This window comes from Meles meles, chromosome 18 (assembly GCF_922984935.1).
Source record: "Meles meles chromosome 18, mMelMel3.1 paternal haplotype, whole genome shotgun sequence".
Taxonomy (NCBI): domain Eukaryota; kingdom Metazoa; phylum Chordata; class Mammalia; order Carnivora; family Mustelidae; genus Meles; species Meles meles.
The window spans coordinates 37,686,061-37,712,435 of NC_060083.1; the positions used below are offsets into that span (position 1 = coordinate 37,686,061).

A 26,375-nucleotide genomic window follows, 5' to 3' on the forward strand; every position below is an offset into this window, starting at 1 on the left:
ATCTTCCTCTCTCTTTCCCTTGTAAGCACCCCTGGGAGAAATTAAGCAAAGATCACCAAGGCTGACTTTATGACATTCTGTGGAGGCTCCATATCTCCCCAACAGTCAACAGCAACAACAGATCTCCAGCCAAGAAAATTCCAGTTTATTAAAAATAATAATAATAATAATCACCTTTAACATTTTGACAGATATGGAGGGAAGCCGGTATGCAAATTTAAAAGAAAATGAAAAAAGAAGAAATGTCTTTCCAATGGGAAAAAGAGAGAGAGAAAAAAAGAAAAAAACAAGGAATGTGTGACATTTCAAAAGTTGGTAGTCATGGTGCTAGCCCCTTAGTTTGGGCCAGACCATGGGAGGCCAGACCAGTCAGAACTTGGAATCTGGTGAATATGATTGATAGAAATCCAGCATTTGCCACTGGGGGGTTTTAACAGAGTTCTCATGGTGACATGATCACTGACCAGGAGACTGGGCTCGGGGGCACCCCAGGCACTACCCCCCTTTCCTCCCCAAAAGCATCACCCTTTGCCACAGGCACTTGGCCCTGCCTGGTCCTCCCTCTCCACGCCCATGCCACCTCCTGAGTTCCTCTCCCTCATGGGGGTCCCACGGGGCCTTTCTATGGCCCGGGTAAAACTGTACATCAGTCAGAGACATCTGGTGGCCACGAAACTCCTGAAGCTGTCATTGGCAAAGACAGGAAGGAGCTTTTGGCCAGGAAAGCATATTTTTGGGCTGTCATACCTCTGAACACCTGATGTGACACCCCAAAGGACATGGGTCCTGGCACAGATCCTGCTGGTCCCTACACTACACCTCTTGCCATCGTCACAGACCCTGTTATAATGAACAACAGATTTCTGAATTCCAGGCACCGAGATACGTACTTTCCATATATTTTACGGCTTAACCCTAATGATAAACCCATGGGGCGGCCCTCAGTATCCTTATCTTGCAGATGAGGAAAATGACAGAGAATCTTTGGCATTCCACCCAAGTGCACGGAGCTCATGACAGTCCATCCAGGAAAGGAGCCCAGGTCTTGCTTGACTTTCACACTAATGACCTTATTCATACCACACACCTCCCCAACAGAGCACAGAGAAACAGCTGAGATGAAGAAGAGAGGACATGACCTGTAAACATCTCCCCCCATGCCCTGATGTCACACATAAGCACAGGGCAAACTCTGTATCCCTCAACTAGCCTCAGTCATGATGTTGATGCAATGGGTGCATTCATCCTGAGCCATGCTCAGTGCTGAGAAGCCTGAAGATCTGTCACAATATTGCCTTGTGCGTGTCCAGGAGCTCAGCTCCCCTGCTGGCCTTCCCAGTGCCAGGGTTCCATGTCCGCCACCCTGAGCTGCCCAACACTGTTTGTCCTTGGGCGGGCGCCTCAGCCTAAGCCCCTGCCGGTACCCCCATTTTGCTCCAAGTGCTTGAGTCAGTAGCCGTCATCCCACAAGCTCAAGCACATTACAGCTGACAGGGTGCTGGATAAGCCGGGAAGTCAGCCCCCTCAACAGCAGACCATGGGTGTGTTTCCCAAGTGCTTACAGAAGATGACTGACACAGGTTCCAGCTGCCTGCATCCCAGTGGGCCGTTGGGAGGAACTTATGTTCCCTGCCCTGCATTCAGTGAAAGGATGGGGACCAGCTCTTGCATCTTCTCAGGCCAGTTGGGCTCCCTAGGGATGCTTCCATCCTTTCCTCAGCAAACCTGAAGCTTTCTTGCTGGATCTCAAAATAAGCCACAGCCTTTCTATCTTTGTCCAAATTAACCAACTCCCAGATGCTCCACAGTGAATTATCCAAGCCAAGACTTGTCACTCACTCATCCCAAAACACCAACTGAGTGTGGGACACAGGCTGGTCCCGTGCTAGGCACATGCCTAGAAATGAGATGAACAGAGCCCTTGGCTCTAAGGGCACCCCGCCTCTGGTGGTCCTCCCCTCCTTCTGATCTTTCTGCCCTTCTTCCCAGCTCGCTGCCTGGTAGGCAGGTACAGAAAATGAGAGGCTCCCTCCTCTGGGTCAGATGATCCCTAGAGATGGCACCCTGGCCAAAACTGGAGCCATACAAGGCTCAGAATTGTTAGCTAAAATAAGAGAATTGTTTATCTGTGGGTTTTATTTATGTCTGTCCCCTCCTGTTCCCCCATCCTTCCCATCCATGACCACAGGGAACTGAGATTTGGCTGTAATTACTGCTCAATCACACACCATTAACTTCCCACTTAAGCTCACTTATACCAAGTACATACTTCATCCTCCCTCCCACGCCGCCAACACACCAGAGCCCACAAATCATCTGCGTGCACTCTGGAAATTTGTCAGTTATTTTTAATCGGCTCAAAAGGTCCAGTCCCTACATTCGTGCCATCCAGACTCCCTGGGGACCAGGAACCCAAGGTACAAGGGGCATGGCACATTCCTTACTGACCATGACAGTATATTTTTGTCTCCCCTCTCATGTAAATTAGCACAAACAGGCAGCATCAAGCTATGTTTTAAATGGCCAAAGAGGAGGCCAAAGGGGAAGCTCAATTTGGCCCTGAAAGCTTCTGAGGAGCAGCAGTGTTTGCCTTGGGACTTTTCTCCATTTTGGGGGGGCTCTGACAAACTCCACTGAGCATTGTCACTCACAGAGCTCCCCGCTGCCTCCTGGAGTGTGTCTCACCACAGCACATCCAGGAAACTGTGTGGGATAGGAGAGACAGATGGAGGGAAAATAAACAGACTGAGCTTTCTCCAAACTAAAAATTACCTGTTGCTTATCTAATAATAATAATCATCTGCTGCAATTTTTCCAACCCTCAGAATAAATCAGATTTAAAATGCTGATGTGTCACAGCATCTGATTAGCAGCTGAGGCGTAAATTACAGAGCAGGGCTGAGAGAGGTAGGAGAGAACTGACTGAGACGAACCCTTGCACCTTGGAAAAGACTGAGTAGAAGGGAGGTTGTTAAGAAACAGTGTACACAGTTAAATGGGGGCACATCACAGTCTCCAAATGGTGGTCCTCTGGCTTGAGCCCTTTGAACCTTCCCTTGTTCTCCCAAAGAAGGAATTTGGAGACCTGAGGGCCTGGGTGCAAAATGGGAACTGATCCCTGGTCATCCAGTACAATGTTTGGCCCATAATAGGCATTTGGTACATATTTATTGGATGTATGGGCACATGGATGGATGGATGGATGGATGGATGCATGATTGGCTGACAGAATGGCATGGCTTATGATATATTTGAGTCATGTAATAATGGCAGTGATATAAGTGTCTATATTATGTCTTAGAGATTTTTTTCATCCCCTGTTACTTCTATTCTGGGTACTCTCTTACTGTCTTCTTAGAGTAACTGTCCCCTTCCTAAAATGTTACTCCCCACCCTCTACTTAAAACTTGTTGATGGTTTCTCATCCCTACAGAATGGAGCTTCCGTGGCATTCAAAGTCTCATATGAGCTGGCCCCTACCTACCTCTCTTGCCTTACTGTCCATCCTTCCCCTGTACTCCCAGTAACAGCTACATAGAAGTACTTGCCTGAGCATTGCTAGTTCTCACTCTCGTGTCCATATGCACAGATATGTTGTATGCAATTATTTCCTTATCCTTCTTCCCTTACACCCTCTTTGTGGGTACAAAGCACCTTGTAACTCCCACCCATCCCTCAAGAGCCAGCTCACTCAGCTCCCCAGACTCCCCAGGTGGGTGGTCTTCCCCTAATATCATTGTGCCTGCAACTCTATCATGGCAATCTTCAGAGTTCATTACAACCATTCCTTTACTCACCTGTCTTCTTTCTCTAGACTAGGATTTCTTGAGAGTAGAGTGTGTGCCTTGAATGTCTGAATCTCCAGCCACCGTGCTCTTTGGCACAGGGTAGGCACTCTATGAATATGAATGAATAAGTGAATGCACAGAGGCATGTGTATTCTGGGATAGCATGACCCAGTCGTTAATATTTTCTTTTCTCTCCTAGGTTTCTGATTCATCAAACCCATTTCTTAATCGAATGCTCAACAGAGATACTATCACAAGAATAACATATAAAAGTAAGTTTGGTTCGATTTCCTATACAACAACTCTTCTATAAAGGTTAGTCCTGTCTGGAGGCAGAAAGCCAGAACTGATGATCTCAGAGGGCCTCTTCCAGCTTCATGATCCTCTAATTCTCTAGAAAGTCACTCTGGAGAGTCAGGGTTGGCTAAGAAGCAGCTCATTTCAAAAGGACGTCCCCGGGGTGCCTTTGTCATCCATGCCTGTCTAAGGCGATAATGATTATTATGATGATGGTCATCGTTATCCCATGGATTGGTAATGAGCTGGGGGACTCTACTAGCTGACAAACTCCGCCATGTCAGCTGGCCCCATTTGGGGTTTTGCCAATTATGTGATTGAAAAAGCATTCACCAGGTAGTTTGGCTCCAACCTCAACATTTCCAGAGCTGGACCAAATCTCCTTCTCTGTGTCCCTGGGTCCCTTTTCAGGCTGGGGCATCTTTCTGCATTGCTGTATGTGCTCTACTTCTCTAGAGGACTTTGTCCATTTCTTTGGGTTTCCAGAGTGTTTTATCCCCAGAATCCTTAAGCAGAAAAATGAGAACTGTGCAAAGTTGAAAGGGGTAGAAGGAAAAAGGGGCCAGTTCTCCCAAAGCAATCCCAGAATTTGGAAAGAGTTACAGCCCACAACAAGAGATGAAAGAAGTATTACAGGAAAAAAAAAGTGTTTTTTAACTAATTAGGAGGAAGCAGGAAAGTGAGATTCAAGTTCCAACAAGGAGCCTCTTCCATGTTAACTCTGTTTCTTCATCTGTAAAGTGAAGAAATTGAACTCCCAGTTTCTAGGGTCCTTCTGGGTCTGGGATTTTTGAATTAAGCAATAGGTAAATAATGACTTCACCAAAGTAAAAAGCAGCATGCCACCATTCTTAGACCCACGTGCCCTCAAAGTCCCCTTCCGCCAAGCGAGAAGCTCAGCTGTGCCTGCTGCTTCTGCTTCCAGTGGCGATGGGGAAAAGACAGAGTGAATGGTGAATGTTTCAGGTCTCCCCCTGGACTGCCAGAGAGGGAATATGGAACTCATTCATTCATTTTATTCATTCAGAAAACATTTTCTGCACCTCTGCCCCTGACAGACACCAGGCGAGACTTTTCCGAACGTAAAGGTGGCCTGACCCCAGCCCTCCCCACAAGATGCTCACTCCCGAGTCACTTCCATATGCAAAGGATGGGGTATAGGGAGGTGAATGAACTTGGAGAATCCCAGGGTACCTAGATGGACATCACCTGAAAGAATGAGTTGTCTCCAAGACCATCCCACTCTTCCTCAGCAGAGCCCCTGTGGAGTTCCTCTCTGGGTGCCCACTCGGGTCGCTCCTCTGGGGAAGGCATTTCTGTCTCCTGGGCAAATAGCACATTTTTTTTTTAAAGATTTTGTTTATTTTATTTATTTGACAGAGGGAAATCACAAGAGAGGCAGGCAGAGAGAGAGGAAGGGAAGCAGGTTCTCCGCTGAGCAGAGAGCCCAATGCGGGACTCGATCCCAGGACCCTGAGATCATGACCTGAGCTGAAGGCAGCGGCTTAACCCACTGAGCCACCCAGGCGCCCCCAAATAGCACATTTTTAACTGCCCATAAAATATTATTAGTCTTTTAACTTTTTTGATTAAAAAAGCATGAAAATTAAATAAAATGCTTTCCAATCATCTCAAATTTGCAGCGTAGAGACCATGAAAAACCATGAAATTGCGCATTAAGCCCAAACACCCACTCTAACCGATTGCCAGCTGCAGAGTCTATCCATTAGTGGGACTTTCCTCCCCACCCCACCCCCAACATGGGTCTGATGCCTATTAAGTGGCATGGCTTCTGCTGAAAATGAAAGCATCCACAGGGGTCCATGCTATGGAAGGGTGGCCTTCCTCAGGAACAGGTACCAGTTCTGGGGCAAACAAGGAGCTGGGGAGCCAGCGGGACAGGTCTCATTGGGACCAATGGTGAATGGCCACTTTGCGGCTGAGGGAAATTTCAGCTTCATCTCTTTGGAATGAAGCGTCCCCGCTGATTGCCACCCCATCAGCTCCCTGGGAACTGAGAAGGACGCGCTTTGGCCGTAGCTAAAGTGGGTTAGCAGTGTGAAAACCCAAGACCTTCCCTCAGCTGTTCGCTCACTCACTCCACAAATCCTTACTGAGAGGCTCCTAGGTGCCATGAGACAGATCAATAGAACACTTTCTCTCCACCAGGTCCTCACTCTCTAGGCGGAGAGACAGATCGTAGGGCACTATAAACATTTTTGTAACAAGCACAGTGTGAAAATCTAAAGAGAAATCTTTGGGATCACAGAAAATCTGCTTAGAATACATGGCAAGGCTGCACGAAACAGGTGCCATGTCGATAAGGACTGAATAGATGAATGACTGTTTGCTGGGCAAAGAGAGACGTGAGCAGAGGAGGAGTGGGGAAAGGGGAGGAAGGAGGAAGGCAGGCCGGAAGGAGGGGAAAAGAGAAGGAAGGAAGGAGGACATTCCAAGCACAGAGAGTGCCATCCAAAGCGAGGAGAGCATACAAGGACTGTGAAGACCGCAGAGGGAGAAACGCTCCCTTCCACAGCGGTTCATCGCAATGTCCATAGTATACACAACGAACATGCCTAGGGCCTGAATTAGAGCCTAATTCAGGCATGAGTGGCCCCTGCCATAGCAGTGACAAGGACAGAGGGAGTGACAGGAAATGTGGTTTGGGTCTTGAGGAGTCTTAATGCCTTCCGAAGAGTCTAGGCAGAAGACCTATTTGAAGAAATGCCCTAGAAATGCACATGGAAGGGAGTGGGAGCAGCTGTTCTCCTTCAGTCCCTCATAATCTATCTGTCATGGCCAAGGAAAAAGAAAGGGAGTGAAAGCAAGGTAAAGAGACCCCATGTGGGGAGCGGTAACTGCTTGAGGCCTCCTAATGACAGGCATTTGTGCTCTTAAACTCTGGGCAATCATGGAGGTGTTCCCGGCAGCAGCTTTATCACAGCCGCAGGGATAATGATGGCCCTACCAGTGGGAATGGCCTCGACACCACTTCGCCCAGGACACTGTGGCCGAAAGGGACCGATTTGCTCAGCGGGAGAGCACCAGCACTCTTCCATCCGCTCAAGTCCCTGAGGCAGCCAGCCTGCGGAAGACTGGCCCGGTGGCAAGTGGAGGGTGTTCTGAAACGGGAATCATTCACTAGGAAGCAGCCGGTGGGTGGGAAGCCTCTGCAGGGGCTCTGGAGACCTGATGGCGTTAGCCCCTGAGTGCCGGGAGAGATAACACGACCTGCTCGGGGACATCCATCAGAGTCCCCTGCTTCCATACTTCTGAGTGAGATGGAAGGAAATTGATCCCTGCCCCCACGTCCACCTAACCACATTACCTGGGGACAGCTGACCTCAAACCCCAGCCACTCTGTTGCTCCCCAGAACCACACCCCAGCACAGCTTCAACTTGCCCCCACACTCAGATGTGGCACCCACTCTGCAGTGTGCTGAGCGTCACGAGTAAGGACGCAACTGAACACCTTCCCCATCTCAGTCTCTGGGCTGCTAGCTTTTCAGGCAGTACCCCTGGTGTTCACCCTCACTGGGCATCCAGCTGGTGGAAGTACACACCTTCAAAACAGATCTGATTGCCGTCCCAGTTTACATCTGAGGAAACCAAAGAAGTGAAGCAATGTGGCAAGGACACCCATTTAGTTAGTGGCTGTATAAGTCAGCAACTTCTGCACAACGAACAAGCATTCGACAATAAGCGCTGATTTCTCCCATCGCAGCTGCTGGTCTGCAGGTCAGCGAGGGCAGCTTGGCTTGAAATTCATAAACCATCACTTCAATCCACTTTCAACTGGCCAAAGCAAGAGATATGGCCAAGCCAACATCAAAATCCACCTATGGAGGTCGGGATGGGAAGGAAGTGAACACTTCCTAAACAGTAATCTAGCCTTTCACAGTGAGACAGCAAGGATTCAAACACAGGTCCTCCCAGGAACTTTTCTATGCCCTCATCTTCCTATCATGCTTCCTCTCTAGGGATGGAGAAAACCTTAGCTCTGAGGTCTTACACCTAGTTGTAATGATGGTACTTTTGCATTGCATGAAACTGGGCAGCATGTTTTGGTTTTTTTTTTTTTCTTAATTTTAACTTTGGTTCAGTTTCAAGAGCCATCTCCTTGCTTTTTGCATTTGTTTCCACTTGGAAGGGACAGAAACTAACCATAGAACTTGTGGGCACGTTGGAAGTTCTGGTTCATCCCATCCCAAGCTTTCTGCAACTCCTGCCTGTGCCATGGCATGGGGACACTGGTGGAAATCAGCATCATGCAGAAGGACACCATAGCACTACCTTCGTTAGCACACAGTTACCCAAGAAGACATAGGCTTTTGTTCCAGATGGGTCAGTCCTCCCCATCAGTCTTTCTCTTGGAGGCCATTATAATGAGAAATCAGTCTAAGACTTTGAGCAGAGAGTGACATGATCTGCTGACAAGGATCACTCTGCATATTTGGAAAGAGACCGTAGAGGGATAAGGGTCAATGCTGGGAGATAATTGCAACCATCCAAATGATTCAACAATGTCAGTCATGATCCCAGGCCAATGTGAAGGGGATGGTGAGGAATGGTTGGGTATATTTTGAAGGAGAGCCGTGAGATTTCTTGATAGGTTGGATTTACATTGTGAGAAAAAGAGAGGAGTCAAGGATGATTGTACAGCCTTTAGCCTAAGCACCGGGAGGGAAGACATTCCCATCAGTGGAGTTGGGGAAGGCTGTGATGAAGCCTATTAGTGGGTAGGGAAGGGAATCAGAAGATTCAAACGTGGCAAGCTTAAAATGTCTATTGGGCATCCAAGAAGAGATGAGGAGTGGGCAGTTCGATACACGAGTCTGGATTTCAGGAGAGAGAATGGCAGATATAAATGTGGAAGTCATTGGGATCCAGATGGCATTTAAACCTGGGTGAAATCATGAGTGAGAATAAATAGAGGAGAGAGGCGGGACATGGCCTCATGACTTAGGATTGCAAATCATTTCTAAAGATATCTTTTAAATCCCCCCCTGGAAGAGGCTCTTGCATGTCTGTCTCATCAGCTAGCTGGAAAGGTGCAGGTGAGTGGGAGCAAGTGTGGAAGCGTGGGGCAGAATGACCACAAAATGGCAACTAGTAGGTACACAGTCCATTGCTTGAATTGGTCACAGACTAGAGGACTAGGAGAAAAAGGAATTGTGCAAAATCATTCCATTGAGCCAGTTAAGAAAATCAATGCCAGGGAATCCATAAAAGAAAACAAGAAGGAGAATCTTGCCAAAAGGACTGGAAATTTTGGAAGCCAAATACCACAGTGGTGAAACCATGATACTTATGGAAAGCAGTGTGTTCTAGCGAAGAGAGATGGAACGTAGCAGACCCGGGCTCCCGGCTCTACCACTTCCTTGGCTGTGTGACTTCAGGCAAGTTTCTTACTGACTCTGAAGTCATGATTTCCTCATAAGTAAAATGAAGATAATTACTCTGATGTTGAGAGGGTTGGGGTCAGGATTAAGCAAGGCGATCAGTCCATAGCCTAGACAATGACTGGTATAAACGAAGTACATGACTTTGGGTGTTCCTAAATTGTCCAAAGGTACATGGCGGTCAAATCCAGCTTCCTGAAGGGTGGGAGATAGGTCACCAAAATGCCAAATAAAAAACTATGTTCGCAGCGAATGCATTCCTGGGCACACAATAGGACTTACTTTACAAGCCGCCCAGTTCCTGTCTATGAAGCCATGCAGCAGCTAGTAATGGCCTAGAGAGGTTCTACTTTCCTTGGAAGCTTAGCTTTTATATGTCTGAGCAAACTTTATAAAACACTCTCACGAACCAGGACCGACAATGGAAAAGACCAGCCAGAATTAATTTCAGACTGAATTTAGAAAGTCTTCTAAAGAAAATCCATTTTATTAAAGTTAAATTCCCCTTCAAGAGACTGAGGGTCAAGACTGAAATCGTGACATTGAAAAATGGATTCTCTGAATGGATTTTCTGGAGGAGATATCAGTAATTTACCCGAAGTATTTTAATTTTTTAATGTGGTATATTGCAAGAATGCCAATATCCCTCCATTTTCCTTGTGTTATTTAATTAGCACCTGCTCCAGTTGCATAAAGGGTAACGTTCTTATCGTGTTACTATCCACCTGATTTCACTGAGCTGACGTTATTTCTTTTTAAGAGAGATTTTATGATATTTTCAAGGGTGAAACCAGTAACTAATGGAGTGCAAAGAGCCTTCTTAAATGCGGAACAGGGAGTAGTTAATAAAACATTACCTACAAATGAAGGCTTTCTTCTGATGTCCTAGCACAGTGTATCATTTCGGGGGCTTCGTTCCCTTTCAATTTCACATACTCCGTTCATTTCACTGATTGTAAATACAGTGGTGAACTTCAGCCCAGAAGGAATCCAAAAGATCCCAGAGTCCAAATTTTAAAAGATCCTGCTATTGTCTTAAAATATTCCCTCCAAGGAAATAAAAAAGATACACAACCAAAGGCACTCGGAGGAGACATTTTAAACGTGTTTTTTTACGCACAGTATGAGCCCCTTAAAACATTTTTTTTTCTGTCTTGCCTCTTTATAACTTTGGTTTGGTCCCCTGCCCTGACCCTAGCTAAAAGCAAGGCGAGAGCGACTTGTACCTCTCAGGTCCTTGGGAAGCCTTCTGGGCTCCTTCTCCTCAGAGGGTGGTGGTGTTGGGTGTGACCAAGTATACCCTGGAGTTTAAGCACATTGCTTCTGGTGCCTTTCTCTGTGCTTAATTGAACTTGTACTTTCATTTCAAAAGAATGGCTTTGGAAATGTTTTTCAGGGAACGAGAAATGCAGCAACCATTTGCCATGTTGCAATCTAAGTAGAAACTCCGGGAAATGAGGGACAGGAAAGGGGGGGGCTTCCTTCCATGACTCCAATTCTCGGGGGTGGGGTCCTGTTTTTCACCGGCTGTTGGTATACAACAACAAAAAATCATATTACTTTATTCTTTGGTAATTGCCTTTCTTCAGTTCACTCAGATTTGCCTCAGATTACAAGAGGAAATGTCATTCTATATGAGAAAATTGCCAAATAGTTCCTTATTGATCAGAAGCCAGCCCGGTATCGATCTCCGGAAATGCCGTGTCTTTTGCTCGTTGGTACCGCTCTCTCCGAATGGGAACTTCATACACAGGGCACCGGGCGATGTTAAATCCATATAAGTAAACATGACACCCTTACAGGAGTCTGTCATTGAAGCTCAGACAGAGGGAAGGATTCTCCCACTATTCAGTCCTAGACGTGTCATCATAGCACATTTTTCTTCTTTTATTTTTTTGAAGATTTTTATTTTATTTATTTATTTGACAGACAGAGATCGCAAGTAGGCAGAGAGAGAGAGAGGAGGAAGCAGGCTCCCCGCAGAGCAGAGAGCCAATGCGGGGCTCAATCCCAGGACCGTGGGGTCATGACCTGAGCTGAAGGCAGAGGCTTTAACCCACTGAGCCACCCAGGTGCCCCAGTACATTTTTCTTATTAAAAAATGAAAAGAAGAAATGGGGCACTTGGCTGGCTGCCCTTGGCTCACGTCATGATCCCAAGGTCCTGGGATCGAGTCCCACATCGGGCTCCTTGCTCTGTGGGAGTCTGCTTCTCCCCCTGCCCCTCCCCCTGCTTATTCTCTCTCTCTCTCTCTCTCTCCTCTCTCTCTCTCTCTCCCTCTCCCTCACTCCCCCCCCTCCCTTTCTCCCTCTGTCAAATAAATAAATAAAATCTTTAGAAAAAGAAAAAGAAGGAAAAACTCAGCATGAGAGTTGTATCCATCCCTGAGAACTCAGTATAAGATAAATCACAGATTTGGTAAAAGCATGTCATAAAATTAAGAGCACATCTGTCCACTTCTCCACTCATTTCAAAGAACCAAATCGGGCTACAAACTGCAGGTAACTGGTCTCTCCCTAGTGATTCTCCCAGGGGCCTTCCTGTGCTATAGAGATGTAGCCGACGCATAAAGAATCACAGAAGTTGGACCGACCGAGGATAGATGCGTCTACAGAAGCTTGTTTCTTTGAAGGATGTTTGGGGGTCCAGGGACTGTTTTCACCTAAAGATGACTTGAGCAATTTTCCAGCGTAGTAGTCTGGTGCCCACAGTAAGAGGTCATGGACTTAGCCACCAAGGGGGAAGTTCCTGGCAAAGCCACAAGTGGCACTGAAACTCGAATTAGGATTCGTGCTAATTCGTGCTTGAAGTCCAGGGCGTTGCCCCCTCTAAGCTGTATTCTCATATGACGCTTGGATAGACAGAAGTGAGGTGGATGGAAAGATGGTAAGAAAAGACAAGGCAGAAAAATGAGGGGGGATAGAAAGAAAGAAAATCTCTATTTTTTTAATAAAGATTTTATTTATTGGGGCGCCTGGGTGGCTCAGCGGGTTAAGCTGCTGCCTTCGGCTCAGGTCATGATCTCAGGGTCTTGGGATCGAGTCCCGCATCGGGCTCTCTGCTCGGCAGTGAGCCTGCTTCCCTCCCTCTCTCTCTGCCTGCCTCTCTGTCTACTTGTGATCTCTCTCTGTCAAATAAATAAAAAATTTAAAAAAAAATTTAAAAAAAAAATAAAGATTTTATTTATTTATTTGACAGAGAGAGACACAATGAGAGAGGGGACACAAGCAGGGGGAGTGGGACAAGGAGAAGCAGGCTTCCCGCTGAGCAGGGAGCCCGATGCTGGGCTCAATCCCAGGACCCTGGGATCATGATCCAGGCCAAAGGCAGACGTTCAACCCAGGTGCCCCAGAAAACCTCTCTTTAAACATGAAAATTTATTTGAACTTCTTCCATTGCTTCCTTTCAGTAAATATCCTTAACCCAAACGGACCACCCCACTGGCCTCTGAGCTTCCCCTCAACTCTGTATCTCTCCATCCACAAACAACTCTAACCTCTAGATCTTTGCCATCCTTACTGAGGAACACATGGACCCATGAGGGTTTGGGGAGCAGAACCCACCACCAAGTGCATTCGTTCTTAGGCTCCTTTCTGCCTCAGGGCCCAGAGGGTAACAGTGACATGCACATACTGACGTTTTTCTGCCAGCTGCTGCGTAGACAGAGGGAGAGGGCAATCGTTCGTTCCTAAGCGGATCAGCCCTGGAATGCACCGCAGCATTCCTTGACCCCAGGGCTGGAAACCGGGGGGTTTGTCCATATTCTTTTCCCAGCTTCCATGGCCTTTATCCCACCAAATGCACCAAGCAAGTCTCCGTGGAGGGAACAGAGGATGTAAACAGGTAGCCTGTTGTTCTCAATTTCCAGTCCCTAGAAGCTGGCACGCTGACTTAAGGGCAGCCCGAGGCAGAGTGGGGGGAGTCGTGGGGATAAACATGACATGTTAAATGCACGCCGATGTCAGCAATGTAAATACAGAAGTGTAAACAGATGTGTTTGCTGTGGGAACACGGTGATGCCAGACTGAGACAGGCAGCAGTCTCACTCCTGCCTTGATATCTTGTGGGGGGGGGTGCCCTATTGTGGGGAGAGGAGTGGGCAGCACGTATTTAAGCTAGGAGTACGGACTGGAGCCTCAGAGATCTTTCTCCATCATCTGACGAATGATGCGGCCTCTTCCTCCTTGAGCCTCTGTCCAGCACCATCAGCAGGTGGAGCTGTGGGGCAGAAACTGTTTGACCGATTCCTCCAGTACTCCTTGAGCACCCACTATGTGGTGGGCCCCATGCCGACGCCGGGGGATTCTGAGATCAAAGACAGAAGCTGTTCTCCCAAAGGCTTACAGGGTGGCGGGGACATTTAAATAGAGTTATTATTGACAATGACTCAATAAATACAGTGAGAAAGGAAGGCCCTAACCCAGCTGGGGAGCGCCAGGAGACCTCAGGGAGGTCAAGCAGTGCTTATCCCAGGGAAGAGGTCCCCCTGGGCAAGGAATGGGGGGTGGTGACATCAGTGCTACCCAGTGCCGTATGCCCGATCCTGCGCCAGGTGCAGATCTTCCTTGACTTACCTCAGGGTTCCGTTGTAAGTTGAAAACATCCTAGGGGCAAACATCACAGCTCAGCCTGGCTGACCTCACGCATGTTCGGAACCTTTATGCTCGCCTGCAGTGGGGCAAATCATCTAATGCGCAGCCCATTTTATAATGAAGCGTTGGTTATCTCATGCAATTTACTGAATACTGCGCTGAAAGTGGGAAACTGAATTGAGATGGTTGTGTGTGCGTACAGAATGGCGGGAGGTTCCCGGCCGTTGACCCCTCACACTCCGGGGGCTGTCAGGGGGCCTCGGCTCGTTGCCCGGCATCCCGGGAGAGGACGGCTGGCCTGGGAAAAGATCCAAATTCACAATTTGGAGTATGATTTCTACTGAAGGAGGATGGCTTTCACACCAATATGAAGTTGAAAAATCGTAAATTGAACCGTCCTAAGCTGGGGACCATCTGCACTGGAACGGTGTGGTCTTATTTGTTCTTCAAACAGCTCAGAGGCAAGGACTCTGTCTCAGTTCCTTCGGGCAGCATTCCTAAACTACCCCTGATGGGTGGCGTACAAGCTACAGAAAGTTACTTCTGACCATTCTGGAGGCTGAAATTCTGAGATCAGGCTGCCGGCGTGGCTGGGGTCTGGCAAGGGCCCTCTGCTGGGTCACGGAAATCTTGTTGCCTCTTCACAAGGACGAAGGGGTGAGAGTACTCCCTGTGGTCCCTTTTATAAGGGCACTAATCCCGTCCGAGAGGGCTCTATCCTCACGATCTAATGATCTCCCCAGAGCCCTTCCTCCTAATACCATCACATCAGGGGTTAAGACTTCAAAATATGAACTTTAAGGGGACACATACATTCAGTCCTATGGCTACCCAACCACCTGCATACTACAGATGTGGAAACTGAGGCTCACACACGGAAGGTGAGCAGCCCTGTCAGCATTCGAACTCAGGTCTCAGTCCAGTGCTCACACTCTTCACACTGGGTCTTTCCAAGTTCTGGAGCATGAGGAAATAAGGCAGGCAGAAAGGTGGGGCACTTGGCTGGCTCAGTCCATGGAGCATGTAACTCTTGATCTCGGGTTTGTGAGTTTGAGCCCCATGTTGGGTATAGAGATGACTTAAAAATAAAATCTTTAAAAAAAAAGAAGAAGAAGAAGGGAAAAAAAGTGAAGTGGAAATCTGCAAGATTCATGGAAAGAACCAAGTGGCAACTAGGGATCGTGGGAGGCTGAGACGGCCCTCAAGCTGCCCGAGTTCTCCTACGGAATGTTGCATCTCTTGGGGAACGTGGGCAACAAGGAACCTGCTGGCAGGATGCCAGCAGATGGAGTCGGAGACATGGGCGCAACAGTGTTTTGGAAGCACACTGTCACCCTGCGTGTGGATTACATCCCAGAACATAGCGTCTTGCTCCTCGCCTGCCCCCCAACACACACGCACACCCCAACACTTGCCTCGAGCATGGATGCAATGCAGAGGCTGCTTCTGGTTCCAGGGAAACATAAATGTTCTTTTCCTTTATCCCAGCTATGCCTGGAATGCCCCTCGTTCTACCGCCTCCTTCCTTCCCTCCTCCCCACCACCCCAAATAAAATAAAATACAATAATAGCCGCACGCCAGAGTACCCAATATGCTCTGCGTGCAAGCTTGGTTAAACAAATCACATTGACCTTTCATAACGATGAGCCGAATGCTTCCTTCTCTCCTCCAGTATGTTCCTCTTCCGGCCAAACCGCCGACCAGGGCAGGCACCATTAAGTGCGGATCTCATCTTGCTACTCCCCTGGTCTAAACCCTTCAGTGGCTCCGCATTGCCTGCGGGAGGAAGCCCTGACGCCCAGCAGCGCAGAGTAGGATGTCCCCCGTGTGGCCTGTGCCCTCCACTGGCCTCATTTTGCGCAACTCCCCTCCCTTCCTCACCCCTGCAGCTCCGGGCACTCCCGGCCCTCAGCCAGTGTGTCTCTCTCCCTCTGTCCTCAGTTCTTTCCCTGGCAGGAATGTCTACAGTGCCCTTGACAGCCACCCTGCTGCCAGCTACACACTGATGACCTCGTGTCGTTCAAAATGCAGCTCAGACCAGCTCCTCGGTGAATACACTCCCGAGTCCCCACCCCCAGGCAGAAATGACCACCACTCCCTGTTCCCAGCACAGATCTATGTCGCTGTGCTGTGGTTCCTTGCTGCACTCACTTAATGACGTCGTGCTCACTCACTCCTGGCTTAGTGCTTGATGCGTATTAGGGCCTTAAGAGACAGAGCCACGGGATGGTGCTTCAGCGGAAACGGATTGTGTTGAAGCCGGATGGGACTCCCAAGGAGCGCCCCATCAGTGCGTGCTCTGGACGCCATGGCCTTGTAGGGAAGCATCTGCCTCCAGAGGCCAGAGTCCAGACCCCCAAGGCAGCCGTAGTCCCGTCACCGTGTCTCTCCTAGGTTTGTCCAGAGTCCGTGGTGTTCAGATGGGAGGGTAGACAAATTTCAATGCAAAGTGAAAGAAAGGCTTTTCTCCTAGGGTTCGCCTCCAGATCCAGCGGGACCACTCTGTCCGTCTCACGGTCATGCTGTGGACATAGCTCTGGAGACGTTGGGTCCCCCCCCCCTCGGGGTGGTCAGAAGCCAGGAAGAGTGGTTGTGGGGGGAATCAGGCAGGCAGTGGTCTTATTTACATCATTCCAAACCACTGGATCAGTTGATTGGTTCTTAATTCTGTTGACGAGGGAAGGAGCCCTGAAATTCAAGTTCCCTTGGCAGAGATGACTTTTTTATCGGAGAAAATTGACTGAGCAATTTCTGGAGGAAGAGATGGGAAAGGAAGGAGGCTTTTACCCAGGAAAATGGGTGAGCCCCCCCACCCCCGATGCTCAGGATCTGAAGGGAGGAACAGGCCTGGGCGAGGTATACTCATCACCACCTGATAGGAGAGCCCACATTTATTTATTTGGCTGGTTTTGTGTGTCTCACTAGAGTGAGGGTGGGCACCACATCTACCTTGTTTACTGCTCTCCCTAACCCCATGTTCAGCACCAGCTGGTGCTTACCCAACACCTGTTGAGTGGATGAGTGACTGAGGTCTGGAAGTCAGGAGAGCTGGGTTCCGGTTCCTACTCTGTAGTCCCCAGCCAGCTCTGAGACACTAGGGAGGTTACTGTGCCTCTCTGATCTTGTCAATGGGGATGTTATTATCTGCCTGACCAGTCTTAGAGGTCATTGTTAGGTTCCACCTGTATGTGAAAGTCCCTTATTGTACCCTTATATGTGCACAGTCCTAAACCTGAGAGGTTATGTCAACCACTGAAGAAGTTAGTCCTTTTCCACTGGGAGTTGAAAACATGGATGAGAGAATCTAGGAGGACTGGAGGAGACAGGCTCTTCCCTCCACCTGCTAGGCATTGGGTTCCCCTGGCCTCTTGGACCGGCCACAGCAGTGGACACTCATGGCAAACGGGGGATGTAAGACCCCCACTTAGATCTGGAATCACTGGGATACAGAGGGCAATGGAAGCCAGGGAGGCAGCTGGGCTGCTCACTGAAGAGTGAGGAAGAAAAAAAAAAAAAGCCTTGGACTTGTCCTGTGCTTGTCTCCACTGAGAGAAGCAGGTGGAGAATCAGGAGCCAGCAACAGAACCTGAGAAATAATGGTCAGAAAAATAGGAATACCAAGCATGGTGTTTTAGAAGCCAGGAGAAGAGAAGCATGTGCAGAAGGAAGGGGAGGGATCGTAGAGAGATCCTACAGAAAGGAGGAGGGTGAGAGACATTCATTGGAATTTCTGGGTGTTTGAAAACTTCAGTACATTACAGTGTTCACAAAGGTATAACTCATGCACTGAACTTAAAAATCAGAATGAAATAAACCAAAATGCTCATGGCCACAGCTTCAGATGACTGAGGTATTGATTATCTTCTTGTTGTCTCTCTTTTCTCCATATAGGCTGATATGTACTTATGTCAGTTTCATAATTGAAATGTATATTTAATAGTAAAATACATATGAATGTGACTACCTCAAATAGGTATAAAAAGGGAAAAGGCTATGTGCATGGGCACGATAGGGAAGAGACCCACAAAGAATGAAAGCAGTTGTTGGACTTAACTGTTGAATCTCATGATCAGTTTGGCCTGATTTGCTTTTTTTTCTGAAAGTGTTTTCTTAATGTTCTTTTAATTAAGCAAAGGTAGTAAATGAGAATGGTGACCAGGCAATGTTTCAGTCGGCACTGAAGTCTTTAATTGTGTATTTCATTATGACTGTAATGCTATGGGTCTAGGTCTCAGGGACCACAAGAAAGGACTTGGGTCATTCTTGTGGCCTCGCCAATATTCAGTGCCCCATCCTGCTGGGGAAATGTTCCTCCTTGAATCCCTGATGTCAGCCTTGGCGGTGTTACCTCTTTGGCTACCAAAATGTAAGCAAAAGTGACATGTGCCCCTTCTGGGATGGGAGACCTAAGAGCCAATGTATGCTTCATCTTGGTTGCTTTCTATCATTGCTACTCATAAGGGTCTAGATGGCAGCTGCTCCCAGGGACTGAGTCCCAGATTGTGGACAGCAGTGACAATGTGCCTCCATTTCAACTTAGGGTGAAAGTGTATGTGAGCAAGAGATCAGCTTCTATTGTTGAAAATAACTGAGATCGGGGGGTGGGGGGAGCTGCTCTTTTTTGTAGCCTATCCTGGCAGATACGGTCTTCTGAAATCTGAAAAGAAAAAGAAACGATCAGCCATCCCAGCTTGTTCTCAAGAAACCTAACTCTTACGTCTTTCTGATTTCCTTCTCTAGATGATGCATACTTACTACAGGGACTTAATATAGAGGAACTATATCCAGAGACCTCTAGTTTCATTACGTATGATGGGTCGATGACTATCCCACCCTGCTATGAGACGGCAAGTTGGATAATAATGAACAAACCCGTCTATATAACCAGGATGCAGGTGAGCCCTTCTGCGGTCTTTCAGCTAATGGGGAAGATGGCGTCAAGCCCGGCTGGGTTTATGGAGGGCCTGTTGATGAGTTCGCTAGGACTGCTTTGACAGAGTGTAACGTAAACTCCTGGCTTACACGACAGAAACATACTGCCTCGCAGCTCTGGAGGCTATAAATCCAAGATTAAGGAGTCAGCACGGTTGGCCCCTTCTGAGGGAAGTGCGGAAGAGTCTGCTCCCCACCTGTCCTTCTGGTGGTGGCTGGGAATCTTCAGTGTTCCTTGGCTCCTAGAAGCACTGCCCACCCTGCCTTCATCTTGACCTGGCATTCTTCCCTTGCGTCTCTGCCCAAATCCCCTTTTTTATAAGGACATGTGTGTCACCCTGAATTAGAGCCCACCCTAATGACCTCATCTTAACTAATTATACCTGTGATGACCCTATTTCCAAATCAGGGCTGATTCTGGGATACTAGGGAGTTAGGACTTCAGTTTATGAATTCTGGAGGTCCACAACTGAAATCACCACATCGAGGTTTGAAAACCAGCATCTTGGGGCACGTGGGTGGCTCAGTGGGTTAAAGCCTCTGCCTTCAGCTCAGGTCATGATCCTAGGGTCCTGGGATCGAGCCCCACATCGGGCTCTCTGCTCAGTGAGGAGCCTGCTTCCTCCTCTCTCTCTCTCTGCCTACTTGTGATCTCTTTCAAATAAATAAACAAAATCTTTAAATTAAAAAAAAAGAAAAGAAAACCAGCATCTGAAATGGCTTAGCATGAATGAATTAAAGAAGCATCCCACATGTCTGAATGAGAAAAGACAGCAAGATCAGCTCCCATAGTGTGCGCTGCAGTCATTAATTTTCAAACAGCAAGTGAGCAAAATGGATGGTGTGTCCAAATATATTGGAAAAAGAGGGATTTTAAAAAAGTTAAATAGGGGCAACTGGGTGACTCAGGTAATTTAGTGTCCAACTCTTGATCTCAGCCCAGATCTCAATCTCACGGTCATTGAGTTCAAGCCTGGTGTTGGGTTGGGCTCCATGCTGGGTATGGAGCCTACATAAAAAAATAAAAATAAAAAAGTTAAAGAGATTTCCTTACTGGGAAACTTGTCAGAGTCTTTAATTGATCATACCTGTGTCAGCCTCTAAGAAGAGACAGAGGATGTTGAGCATTTCACAAACTGTTGAAATGTGAAGTATTTTTAGAACATCTCATGGGACTCGGGTACCCTTGAACTACCAAGAACCAGGTCTAAGCACTGGGTGCCACTGGCTCACTGTGCACTCCTACAACCATCACCCCCCACTTATGTGAAAAGAATGTGCCTCTTCTTTATAACGAGGGGAGTTACGACACCCGCTCTGGTTCCGGCACTCTACAATTGTGTATAAAACTCAAAAGGAAGAGGAGCAAAGGAAGCAAAATCCAATATCCTTTTTTTTTTAAGATTTTATTTATTTATTTGGCAGACAGAGATCACAAGTAGGCAGAGAGGCAGGCAAAGATGGGGGGTGCGGGTTCCCTGCTGAGCAGAGAGCCCGATGCGGGGTTTGATCCCAGGACCCTGAGATCATGACCTGAGCCGAAGGCAGAAGCTTTAACCCACTGAGCCACCCAGGTGCCCTAGAATCCAATCTCCTTGACAGGACAGTACTCACAACCCAACAACCTGAACCATTTGAAGCCTCCAACCCTATCTGTGTTGATTGGGATTCTTCGGTGACAAGCAGCCCCCTCCAGATACCTTACTTAGAAAAAAGGAGGTATTGAAGAGATATTGGGACATCTTATGGAAGTTGAGATCAGAAATCGATGTCGGGAAGTCACGAGAAGTCTGTCTTCTCCGTTCTCTTTCTCTCCTCATTACACATTCGCTTTGTTCTTCTTTCCTGTAAGAGACAGGAAAGTCTTCCTTTGCTTTGCAGTCCTGGGCTGGAACATGGCAGAAAAAGCTTTAGTCCAGCCTCCTGGTCCCAATAGTCCCAGAAAAGGAACCACATTGATCCAGCTTCCTTTAGCTCTGACCCCTGGATCAATCACTACAGTGTGGATAACACCCATGTTGGGGGAATAAAATTCCCTGAATTATTGGAAGTTCTGGAACCATGAGGTGTCTGAGGGAAAAGGGACCCTGGAGAACAACTGGATGGATTTCCTTCTTCCACGGACGGCGCCTTTGAGCTTAAGAGAGAGCAAAGGACTTGCTCAGAGACTTGCATGACCTGGTGAGGTTGAAGCCAGGCTCGCTCCATGCACAGAGGTGTCAGGGGGCCCACAGCAACCCGAATCCATGGAACAGGGGTCTCTGCAGCGCTCACATGTCCCCCGTCCCAGGCATCTAGGACCTCCTGGCTTGGGCACGGTCAACACTGTCCCACTCCCTTCCTAGTGCATTTAGGAGGGTAAGTGGGACTCATCTGTGTCTCTCCACAGATGCATTCCTTGCGGCTGCTCAGCCAGAACCAGCCGTCTCAGATCTTTCTGAGCATGAGTGACAACTTCAGACCTGTTCAGCCACTCAACAACCGCTGTATCCGCACCAACATCAACTTCAGTTTACAGGGGAAGGACTGTCCCAACAACCGAGCCCAGAAGCTTCAGTATAGAGGTGGGTGCGCTGGCGCGAAGGCCCGGGCCCCAGCGGGGGGTGGGGGGGGGAGCATCCTCTCGTTACAATCCGGGCCACAAATGACAATGAGACCCCCAACCCCAACGTTCCATTTGTATGGTGCTTTCCTGCTGGTGAAACCTCTGTATCATTGGAGATAAGCAGAGATAGAGACAGGCAGAGATGGAGCTGGGGGAGGGGTGCCAAACCTTCAAATGCCTTCCGGTTCACAGCATTAAAAAGAAAAAAAGGAAGGGAGGGAAGGAGGAAGGAAGCTTTATGGGAGCCCACATTAGGATTAGGATAGCTGCCTGGGATACAGCATCTTCACAAGGAAGAAAGTACTCCCATGAAAGAATATTGGGCATAGGGTTATATGCATTTTTCTGCGTAAATAGTTACAAATCATTACACTAAGGACATTGCAGAAAGTTGTAGACCTCTTCTTAAGCCTCTAGTATATTCAGCCCCGTAGGACTCTAAACGGATGGGAGCCAGGGAGGTATTTTTCCTTTTTCTTCTTCTTTATGTTTTTCTTTAAACTCCAGCTAGTTAACATACAGCGTGATATCCGCTTTAGGTGTACAACATAGTGACTCAGCACTGCCGCGCCGTACCTGGTGCTCAGCACGACGGGTGCACCCTTCATCTCCACCACCTGGTTCACCCCCCTCCCTTACGTCCGTGTGTTCTCAGTAGTTAGAGTCTGTTTCTTGGTTTGCCTCACACTCTCTCTCTTTTTTTTTTTTCCTTTACTCATTTGTTTTGTTGCTTAAATTCCACATATGAGTGAAATCATATGGTATTTGTCTTTCTCTGACTGACTTGTTTTGCTTAGCGTAAGACAGCATTTTTATTGCCATTTTACCCAAGGGCCCAGGGAGGCTGATTTTCCAATGTTATCTGTTAGAACGGGACAACAAGAAGCATTCAAGCTTTTAGCTATGGGCACAATGGACCCCCACCCCCTTTCTCCCAAAAGGGGAGCAAATACTTTGGATGCCTGGCCATTGGGATCCAATGAGGTAACACGTGTGAGCACATCTTTTTCTGGTGCTATGTCCCTAGAAGTGACAATTTTCCCTACTAAAGGAGACATTTAAGATGACTCCTGCCTCCTGTAACCCTCTTGTCCACACCCAGCTCTCTCTCTCTCTCTCTTTTCCTAAGTACGCTAAGTATCTCTTGATCATTCTGGTAAAATCTCAACATAGAAAGGAAGATGGAAGTAGAACGGAGTCATGGAGATGTCTTCAACAAGGAATCCACATGCCTGAGCTCCTGGCCTGGTTCTGTCATTACCAAGCCATGTAAACCCAGCCAAGTCATTTCCTCCCTGGACCTGGTTTCTTTCATGACAGTCTCTATACCATCTACTCCATGACTCTCGAGGAGCAAATGAGAGCCTGGATGGGGAAGCCCTTTGTAACAATAACGTGCCACCCAAATATGGGGGCTATGGACATTACCAGGCAGCTGCCCCTTGGTCCCCACTTTATCTCTCCTGCTTCCCCTGCATCTCCTTCTTTCTTTTTTCTCTGTCAGACACACGCAAAGTGTCGAAACTATAATTGTCTGTTCCCTTCCTGCCAGAACTACCAGAAAAAGAGCCATTCATTGATCCTTCCCTTTTTTCAACATGTAGTTATGATGAGCCTAGTCAGGCACTTAGCTGAGTGATGGGAATATAGTGGGGATGAAGACAGATAGGGCCCCCTCCATACAGAGCTCACAGTCTAGAGCAGGGGTCGCAGAATTTTTCTATAAGGGCCAATTGGTAAACACTTTGGGCTTTTGAGTCATATACCCTGCTACATTCTTATGTCGTAGAGTGAAAGCAGCCATAGACAATATGTAAATGATTGGGTGTGGCCAATCCCCAAAAGCAGATCACAGGCTGTATTTGGTCTGTGGGCTGTCATCTGTCCCCTCGTCTAGAGCACTGCCATCCACTGGAACGTTCTGCAACTCTGGAAATGTTCTATATCTACATTGTTTAGTATATGGTCACTACCAGCCACATGTGGCTATCAGATGTTTGAAGGGTGGCTAGTAAGCAACGCAACTAAATTTTTAGTTTTCATTTTAATTAATTTGAATTTATGGTAGCCACCTGTGACCAGTAACAACCCTATGGGACGGGTCGGGCCTAGAGGTTTATGAGGAAGCAGAGTGGGTGGTTGGGACACATACACAGAATTTACAGAACTGTCCCATCCCCTTTGGAATGAGCCCCCTATACTTTGTGCTCATTAATTCAACTATGCCTCGTTTTGTTTTGTTTGTGTGTGTGTTTTCCTTTCTCTCTCCTTCCAGTAAATGAATGGCTCCTCAAGTAGGGAACAAGACCAAGAAGAATCTCAAGAAGAAATGCTACAACTTTGAATTGATGTAACCTAGAATGCCCCCCTCTTTCTTCTCTCTCCCTCTCTCCCTCAAGCCTCATTCACTCTTTGGATTGGCCCTTTCTTCATGAAAAGTATCTGCAAAACCATGGCAGAGGAACACATCTCTTCCACACACTCACAGACCACATACACACATACACACACACACACACACGGGCACACACGCAAACATATCTACACCCAGACACACTCACATGGCCTCCAGGATGGAAGTCAAGTTTCAGAAAATACAGGCTCCTTCAAAAGAGGTCTTAGAAGAAAACAACCAGTTAACCTGATTACAATTTTGATACTGTTTTCCTGAACTAATAAATCTACCCAATGAGACTTTTCAGCCTTTGTACATACAAAATTCTTCCAAAAGAGAGAGAAGAGAAAACACAGCTCCGACAGCATCAAGCGGACTTTGTTCTTGGCATCAAGTTATCTCGGGTGGTGTCCTAGGATCCTCTGGTGACAGGTGAACCAGGATAAAGTTGGCCAAGGACACTTATTTCTAGATTATGATTCTTCTGTTTACTCCCCCCAAAAAAATAAAAAGAAAAGGACAGACCTTGAAGAGATACACATTGTATATATATCACTGCAGACTATAAAGAAATGGAATTATTTCTCCTCTTCGTCACATATCTGTAGTAGGATTTGCCAAGATCAGAATCAATCCATTCACTGTTTCTTGTTTTCCAAAGGTCATACATTGTGTTTGGTTATTGTTAACAGCTCAATAAATGTGTTTAACGAGTTAATTTCATTTTTCTGCCTTTGGTCTGTTCTACTTCCTTACAGGCGAAGCCCTGATTCCATTACAACTGCATTCTTTGATTTCACTTGTTCCTTCATCTACATGTTCTGTTCATTTGCAGCCAGTTTTGACTGAGTTTGTGGCAATCAGGAATGCATTTGCTAAGCAAGTATAACTTTTAATTCCACTCCATGGCTCGATCATTCATACAAGGTGAGCTTCCGCCTGAGACAGCAGGCGACAGATTTCTTGCGTTTCAAAACTGCCATCCCCCTCCCACCCCTGTGATGCTCCCTTGAAGGAATGCACTTTGCCTTGTAAATTCCTGGGAAGGGGGTGTCTTTTCTCTCCAGGTGCAGCCGGATCTCACAAAATACAAACGAATGCCTTTCTTTCCTTGTTTATAATGGTCACTCACTGTGTTTGGTTACTGTCAAGAAATCAATAAATGTGTTTAACAAGTTAGCCCATACCTGTGTCTGAGTTTTTTGAGGAGGAGGAGGCTCCCTGCCGAAGCCTCTGAGTCCTGCTGCGTCCATGAGCCATGGCGCTGTGGCCGCTAGGGCTGCGGAGCCACGGGAACTGCCCGGCTGGCCGTTCCCAGAACCAGGTAATTAATACCCTGGTGAGAAAACACAGAGGCTCAGCTGCTGGAGGGGAAGATTTTGACGTTTGTTCGGTGGCCAAATTAAAAATAAACTTCCATTTCTCCTTTCTGTCACGGTCCCCAGAAAGAGGGAAGCATGCAGGCAGGCAGGGTCTGCGTGAATGGGAAACTTCAGACAAGTGACACGTTGGTCATATTGATGATGGGAAAAAAAAGATCAAATAGCCAAATGCTTCATATTTGAAATAATACACTTAATTGAAGTGTTTTCACTTTTTGCACCAACATGAGTTAGAGGATGGCCTTTGCCGTGATACTCTAGGAGCCAATTTCTGAGCAACTGTATTTTTGCAGAACACCAGATCTGTCTGCAAAAGTTCAGGGCAGACAGGGGGCAGTCTTCCTTCGTGGCTTGCTGCTTTCTCTCCGAGACAGTATCTTCCCGAGCCTGCAAGTTAGGCAGCGGTGTAGTACAGTGGCTGAAGAATATTGGGAAATCGACCAAACCTGGCTTTAAACCTTCACTTTGCCACTTGCCTGCTGCTTGCTGTGTGTGTCATCCTAGGCAAGTGGCTTTACTTCTCTGATCTGGGCACAGGGAGGCTAATCACTGCCCCCATGAGTTGTGAGGCTTAAATGCCACACAGCTACTTAGAGCAGTCAGCCCAACGCCAGTGACTGTTCTGTATATATATGTATGTATATAGGCCACGTGTGCGGCCCACGTGAGCAGGGTTTTTGTGGACCATACCCTACCCCCCTCTCCAGGAAGGGTGTGGCACCAGTCATAACAAAGCCATCAATTAATATCAAAGGAGAGTAACAGATAACCAGTGGCCAGGGCATAGGTAAATGTCTACGCATGTCAGGGCACAAGGGCAGGAACCCCATTGAGGAAGGCAGGCAGGGGTGGGTGTCTAGGCTCTCTTCTGTTACTAGCATCCTCTGTGAGGCAAAATAACTCCCCTGGAGGGGTGGGGGGATGGTGCCCTTATCTAGGAATAACTTGGCCACGACCACCTCCCATGGCCTCCCTACGGTC

The 26,375-nt window shown here is 47.6% G+C and overlaps 1 protein-coding gene across 1 annotated transcript in view; it reads left to right on the plus strand.

Annotated features, from left to right (window-relative positions):
- The window catches only part of CA10 (carbonic anhydrase 10), a 501,647-nt gene extending 476,456 nt beyond the window's left edge, over positions 1-25,191 (plus strand). Inside the window, exons 6-9 of the mRNA XM_045983884.1 lie at positions 3,988-4,060; positions 18,821-18,975; positions 21,402-21,576; positions 23,893-25,191. Coding sequence (XP_045839840.1) covers positions 3,988-4,060; positions 18,821-18,975; positions 21,402-21,576; positions 23,893-23,915 — 426 coding nt within the window. The 3' untranslated portion in view covers positions 23,916-25,191. The remainder of the gene's footprint in view (positions 1-3,987; positions 4,061-18,820; positions 18,976-21,401; positions 21,577-23,892) is intronic.
- Positions 25,192-26,375: the final 1,184 nt, after the last annotated feature.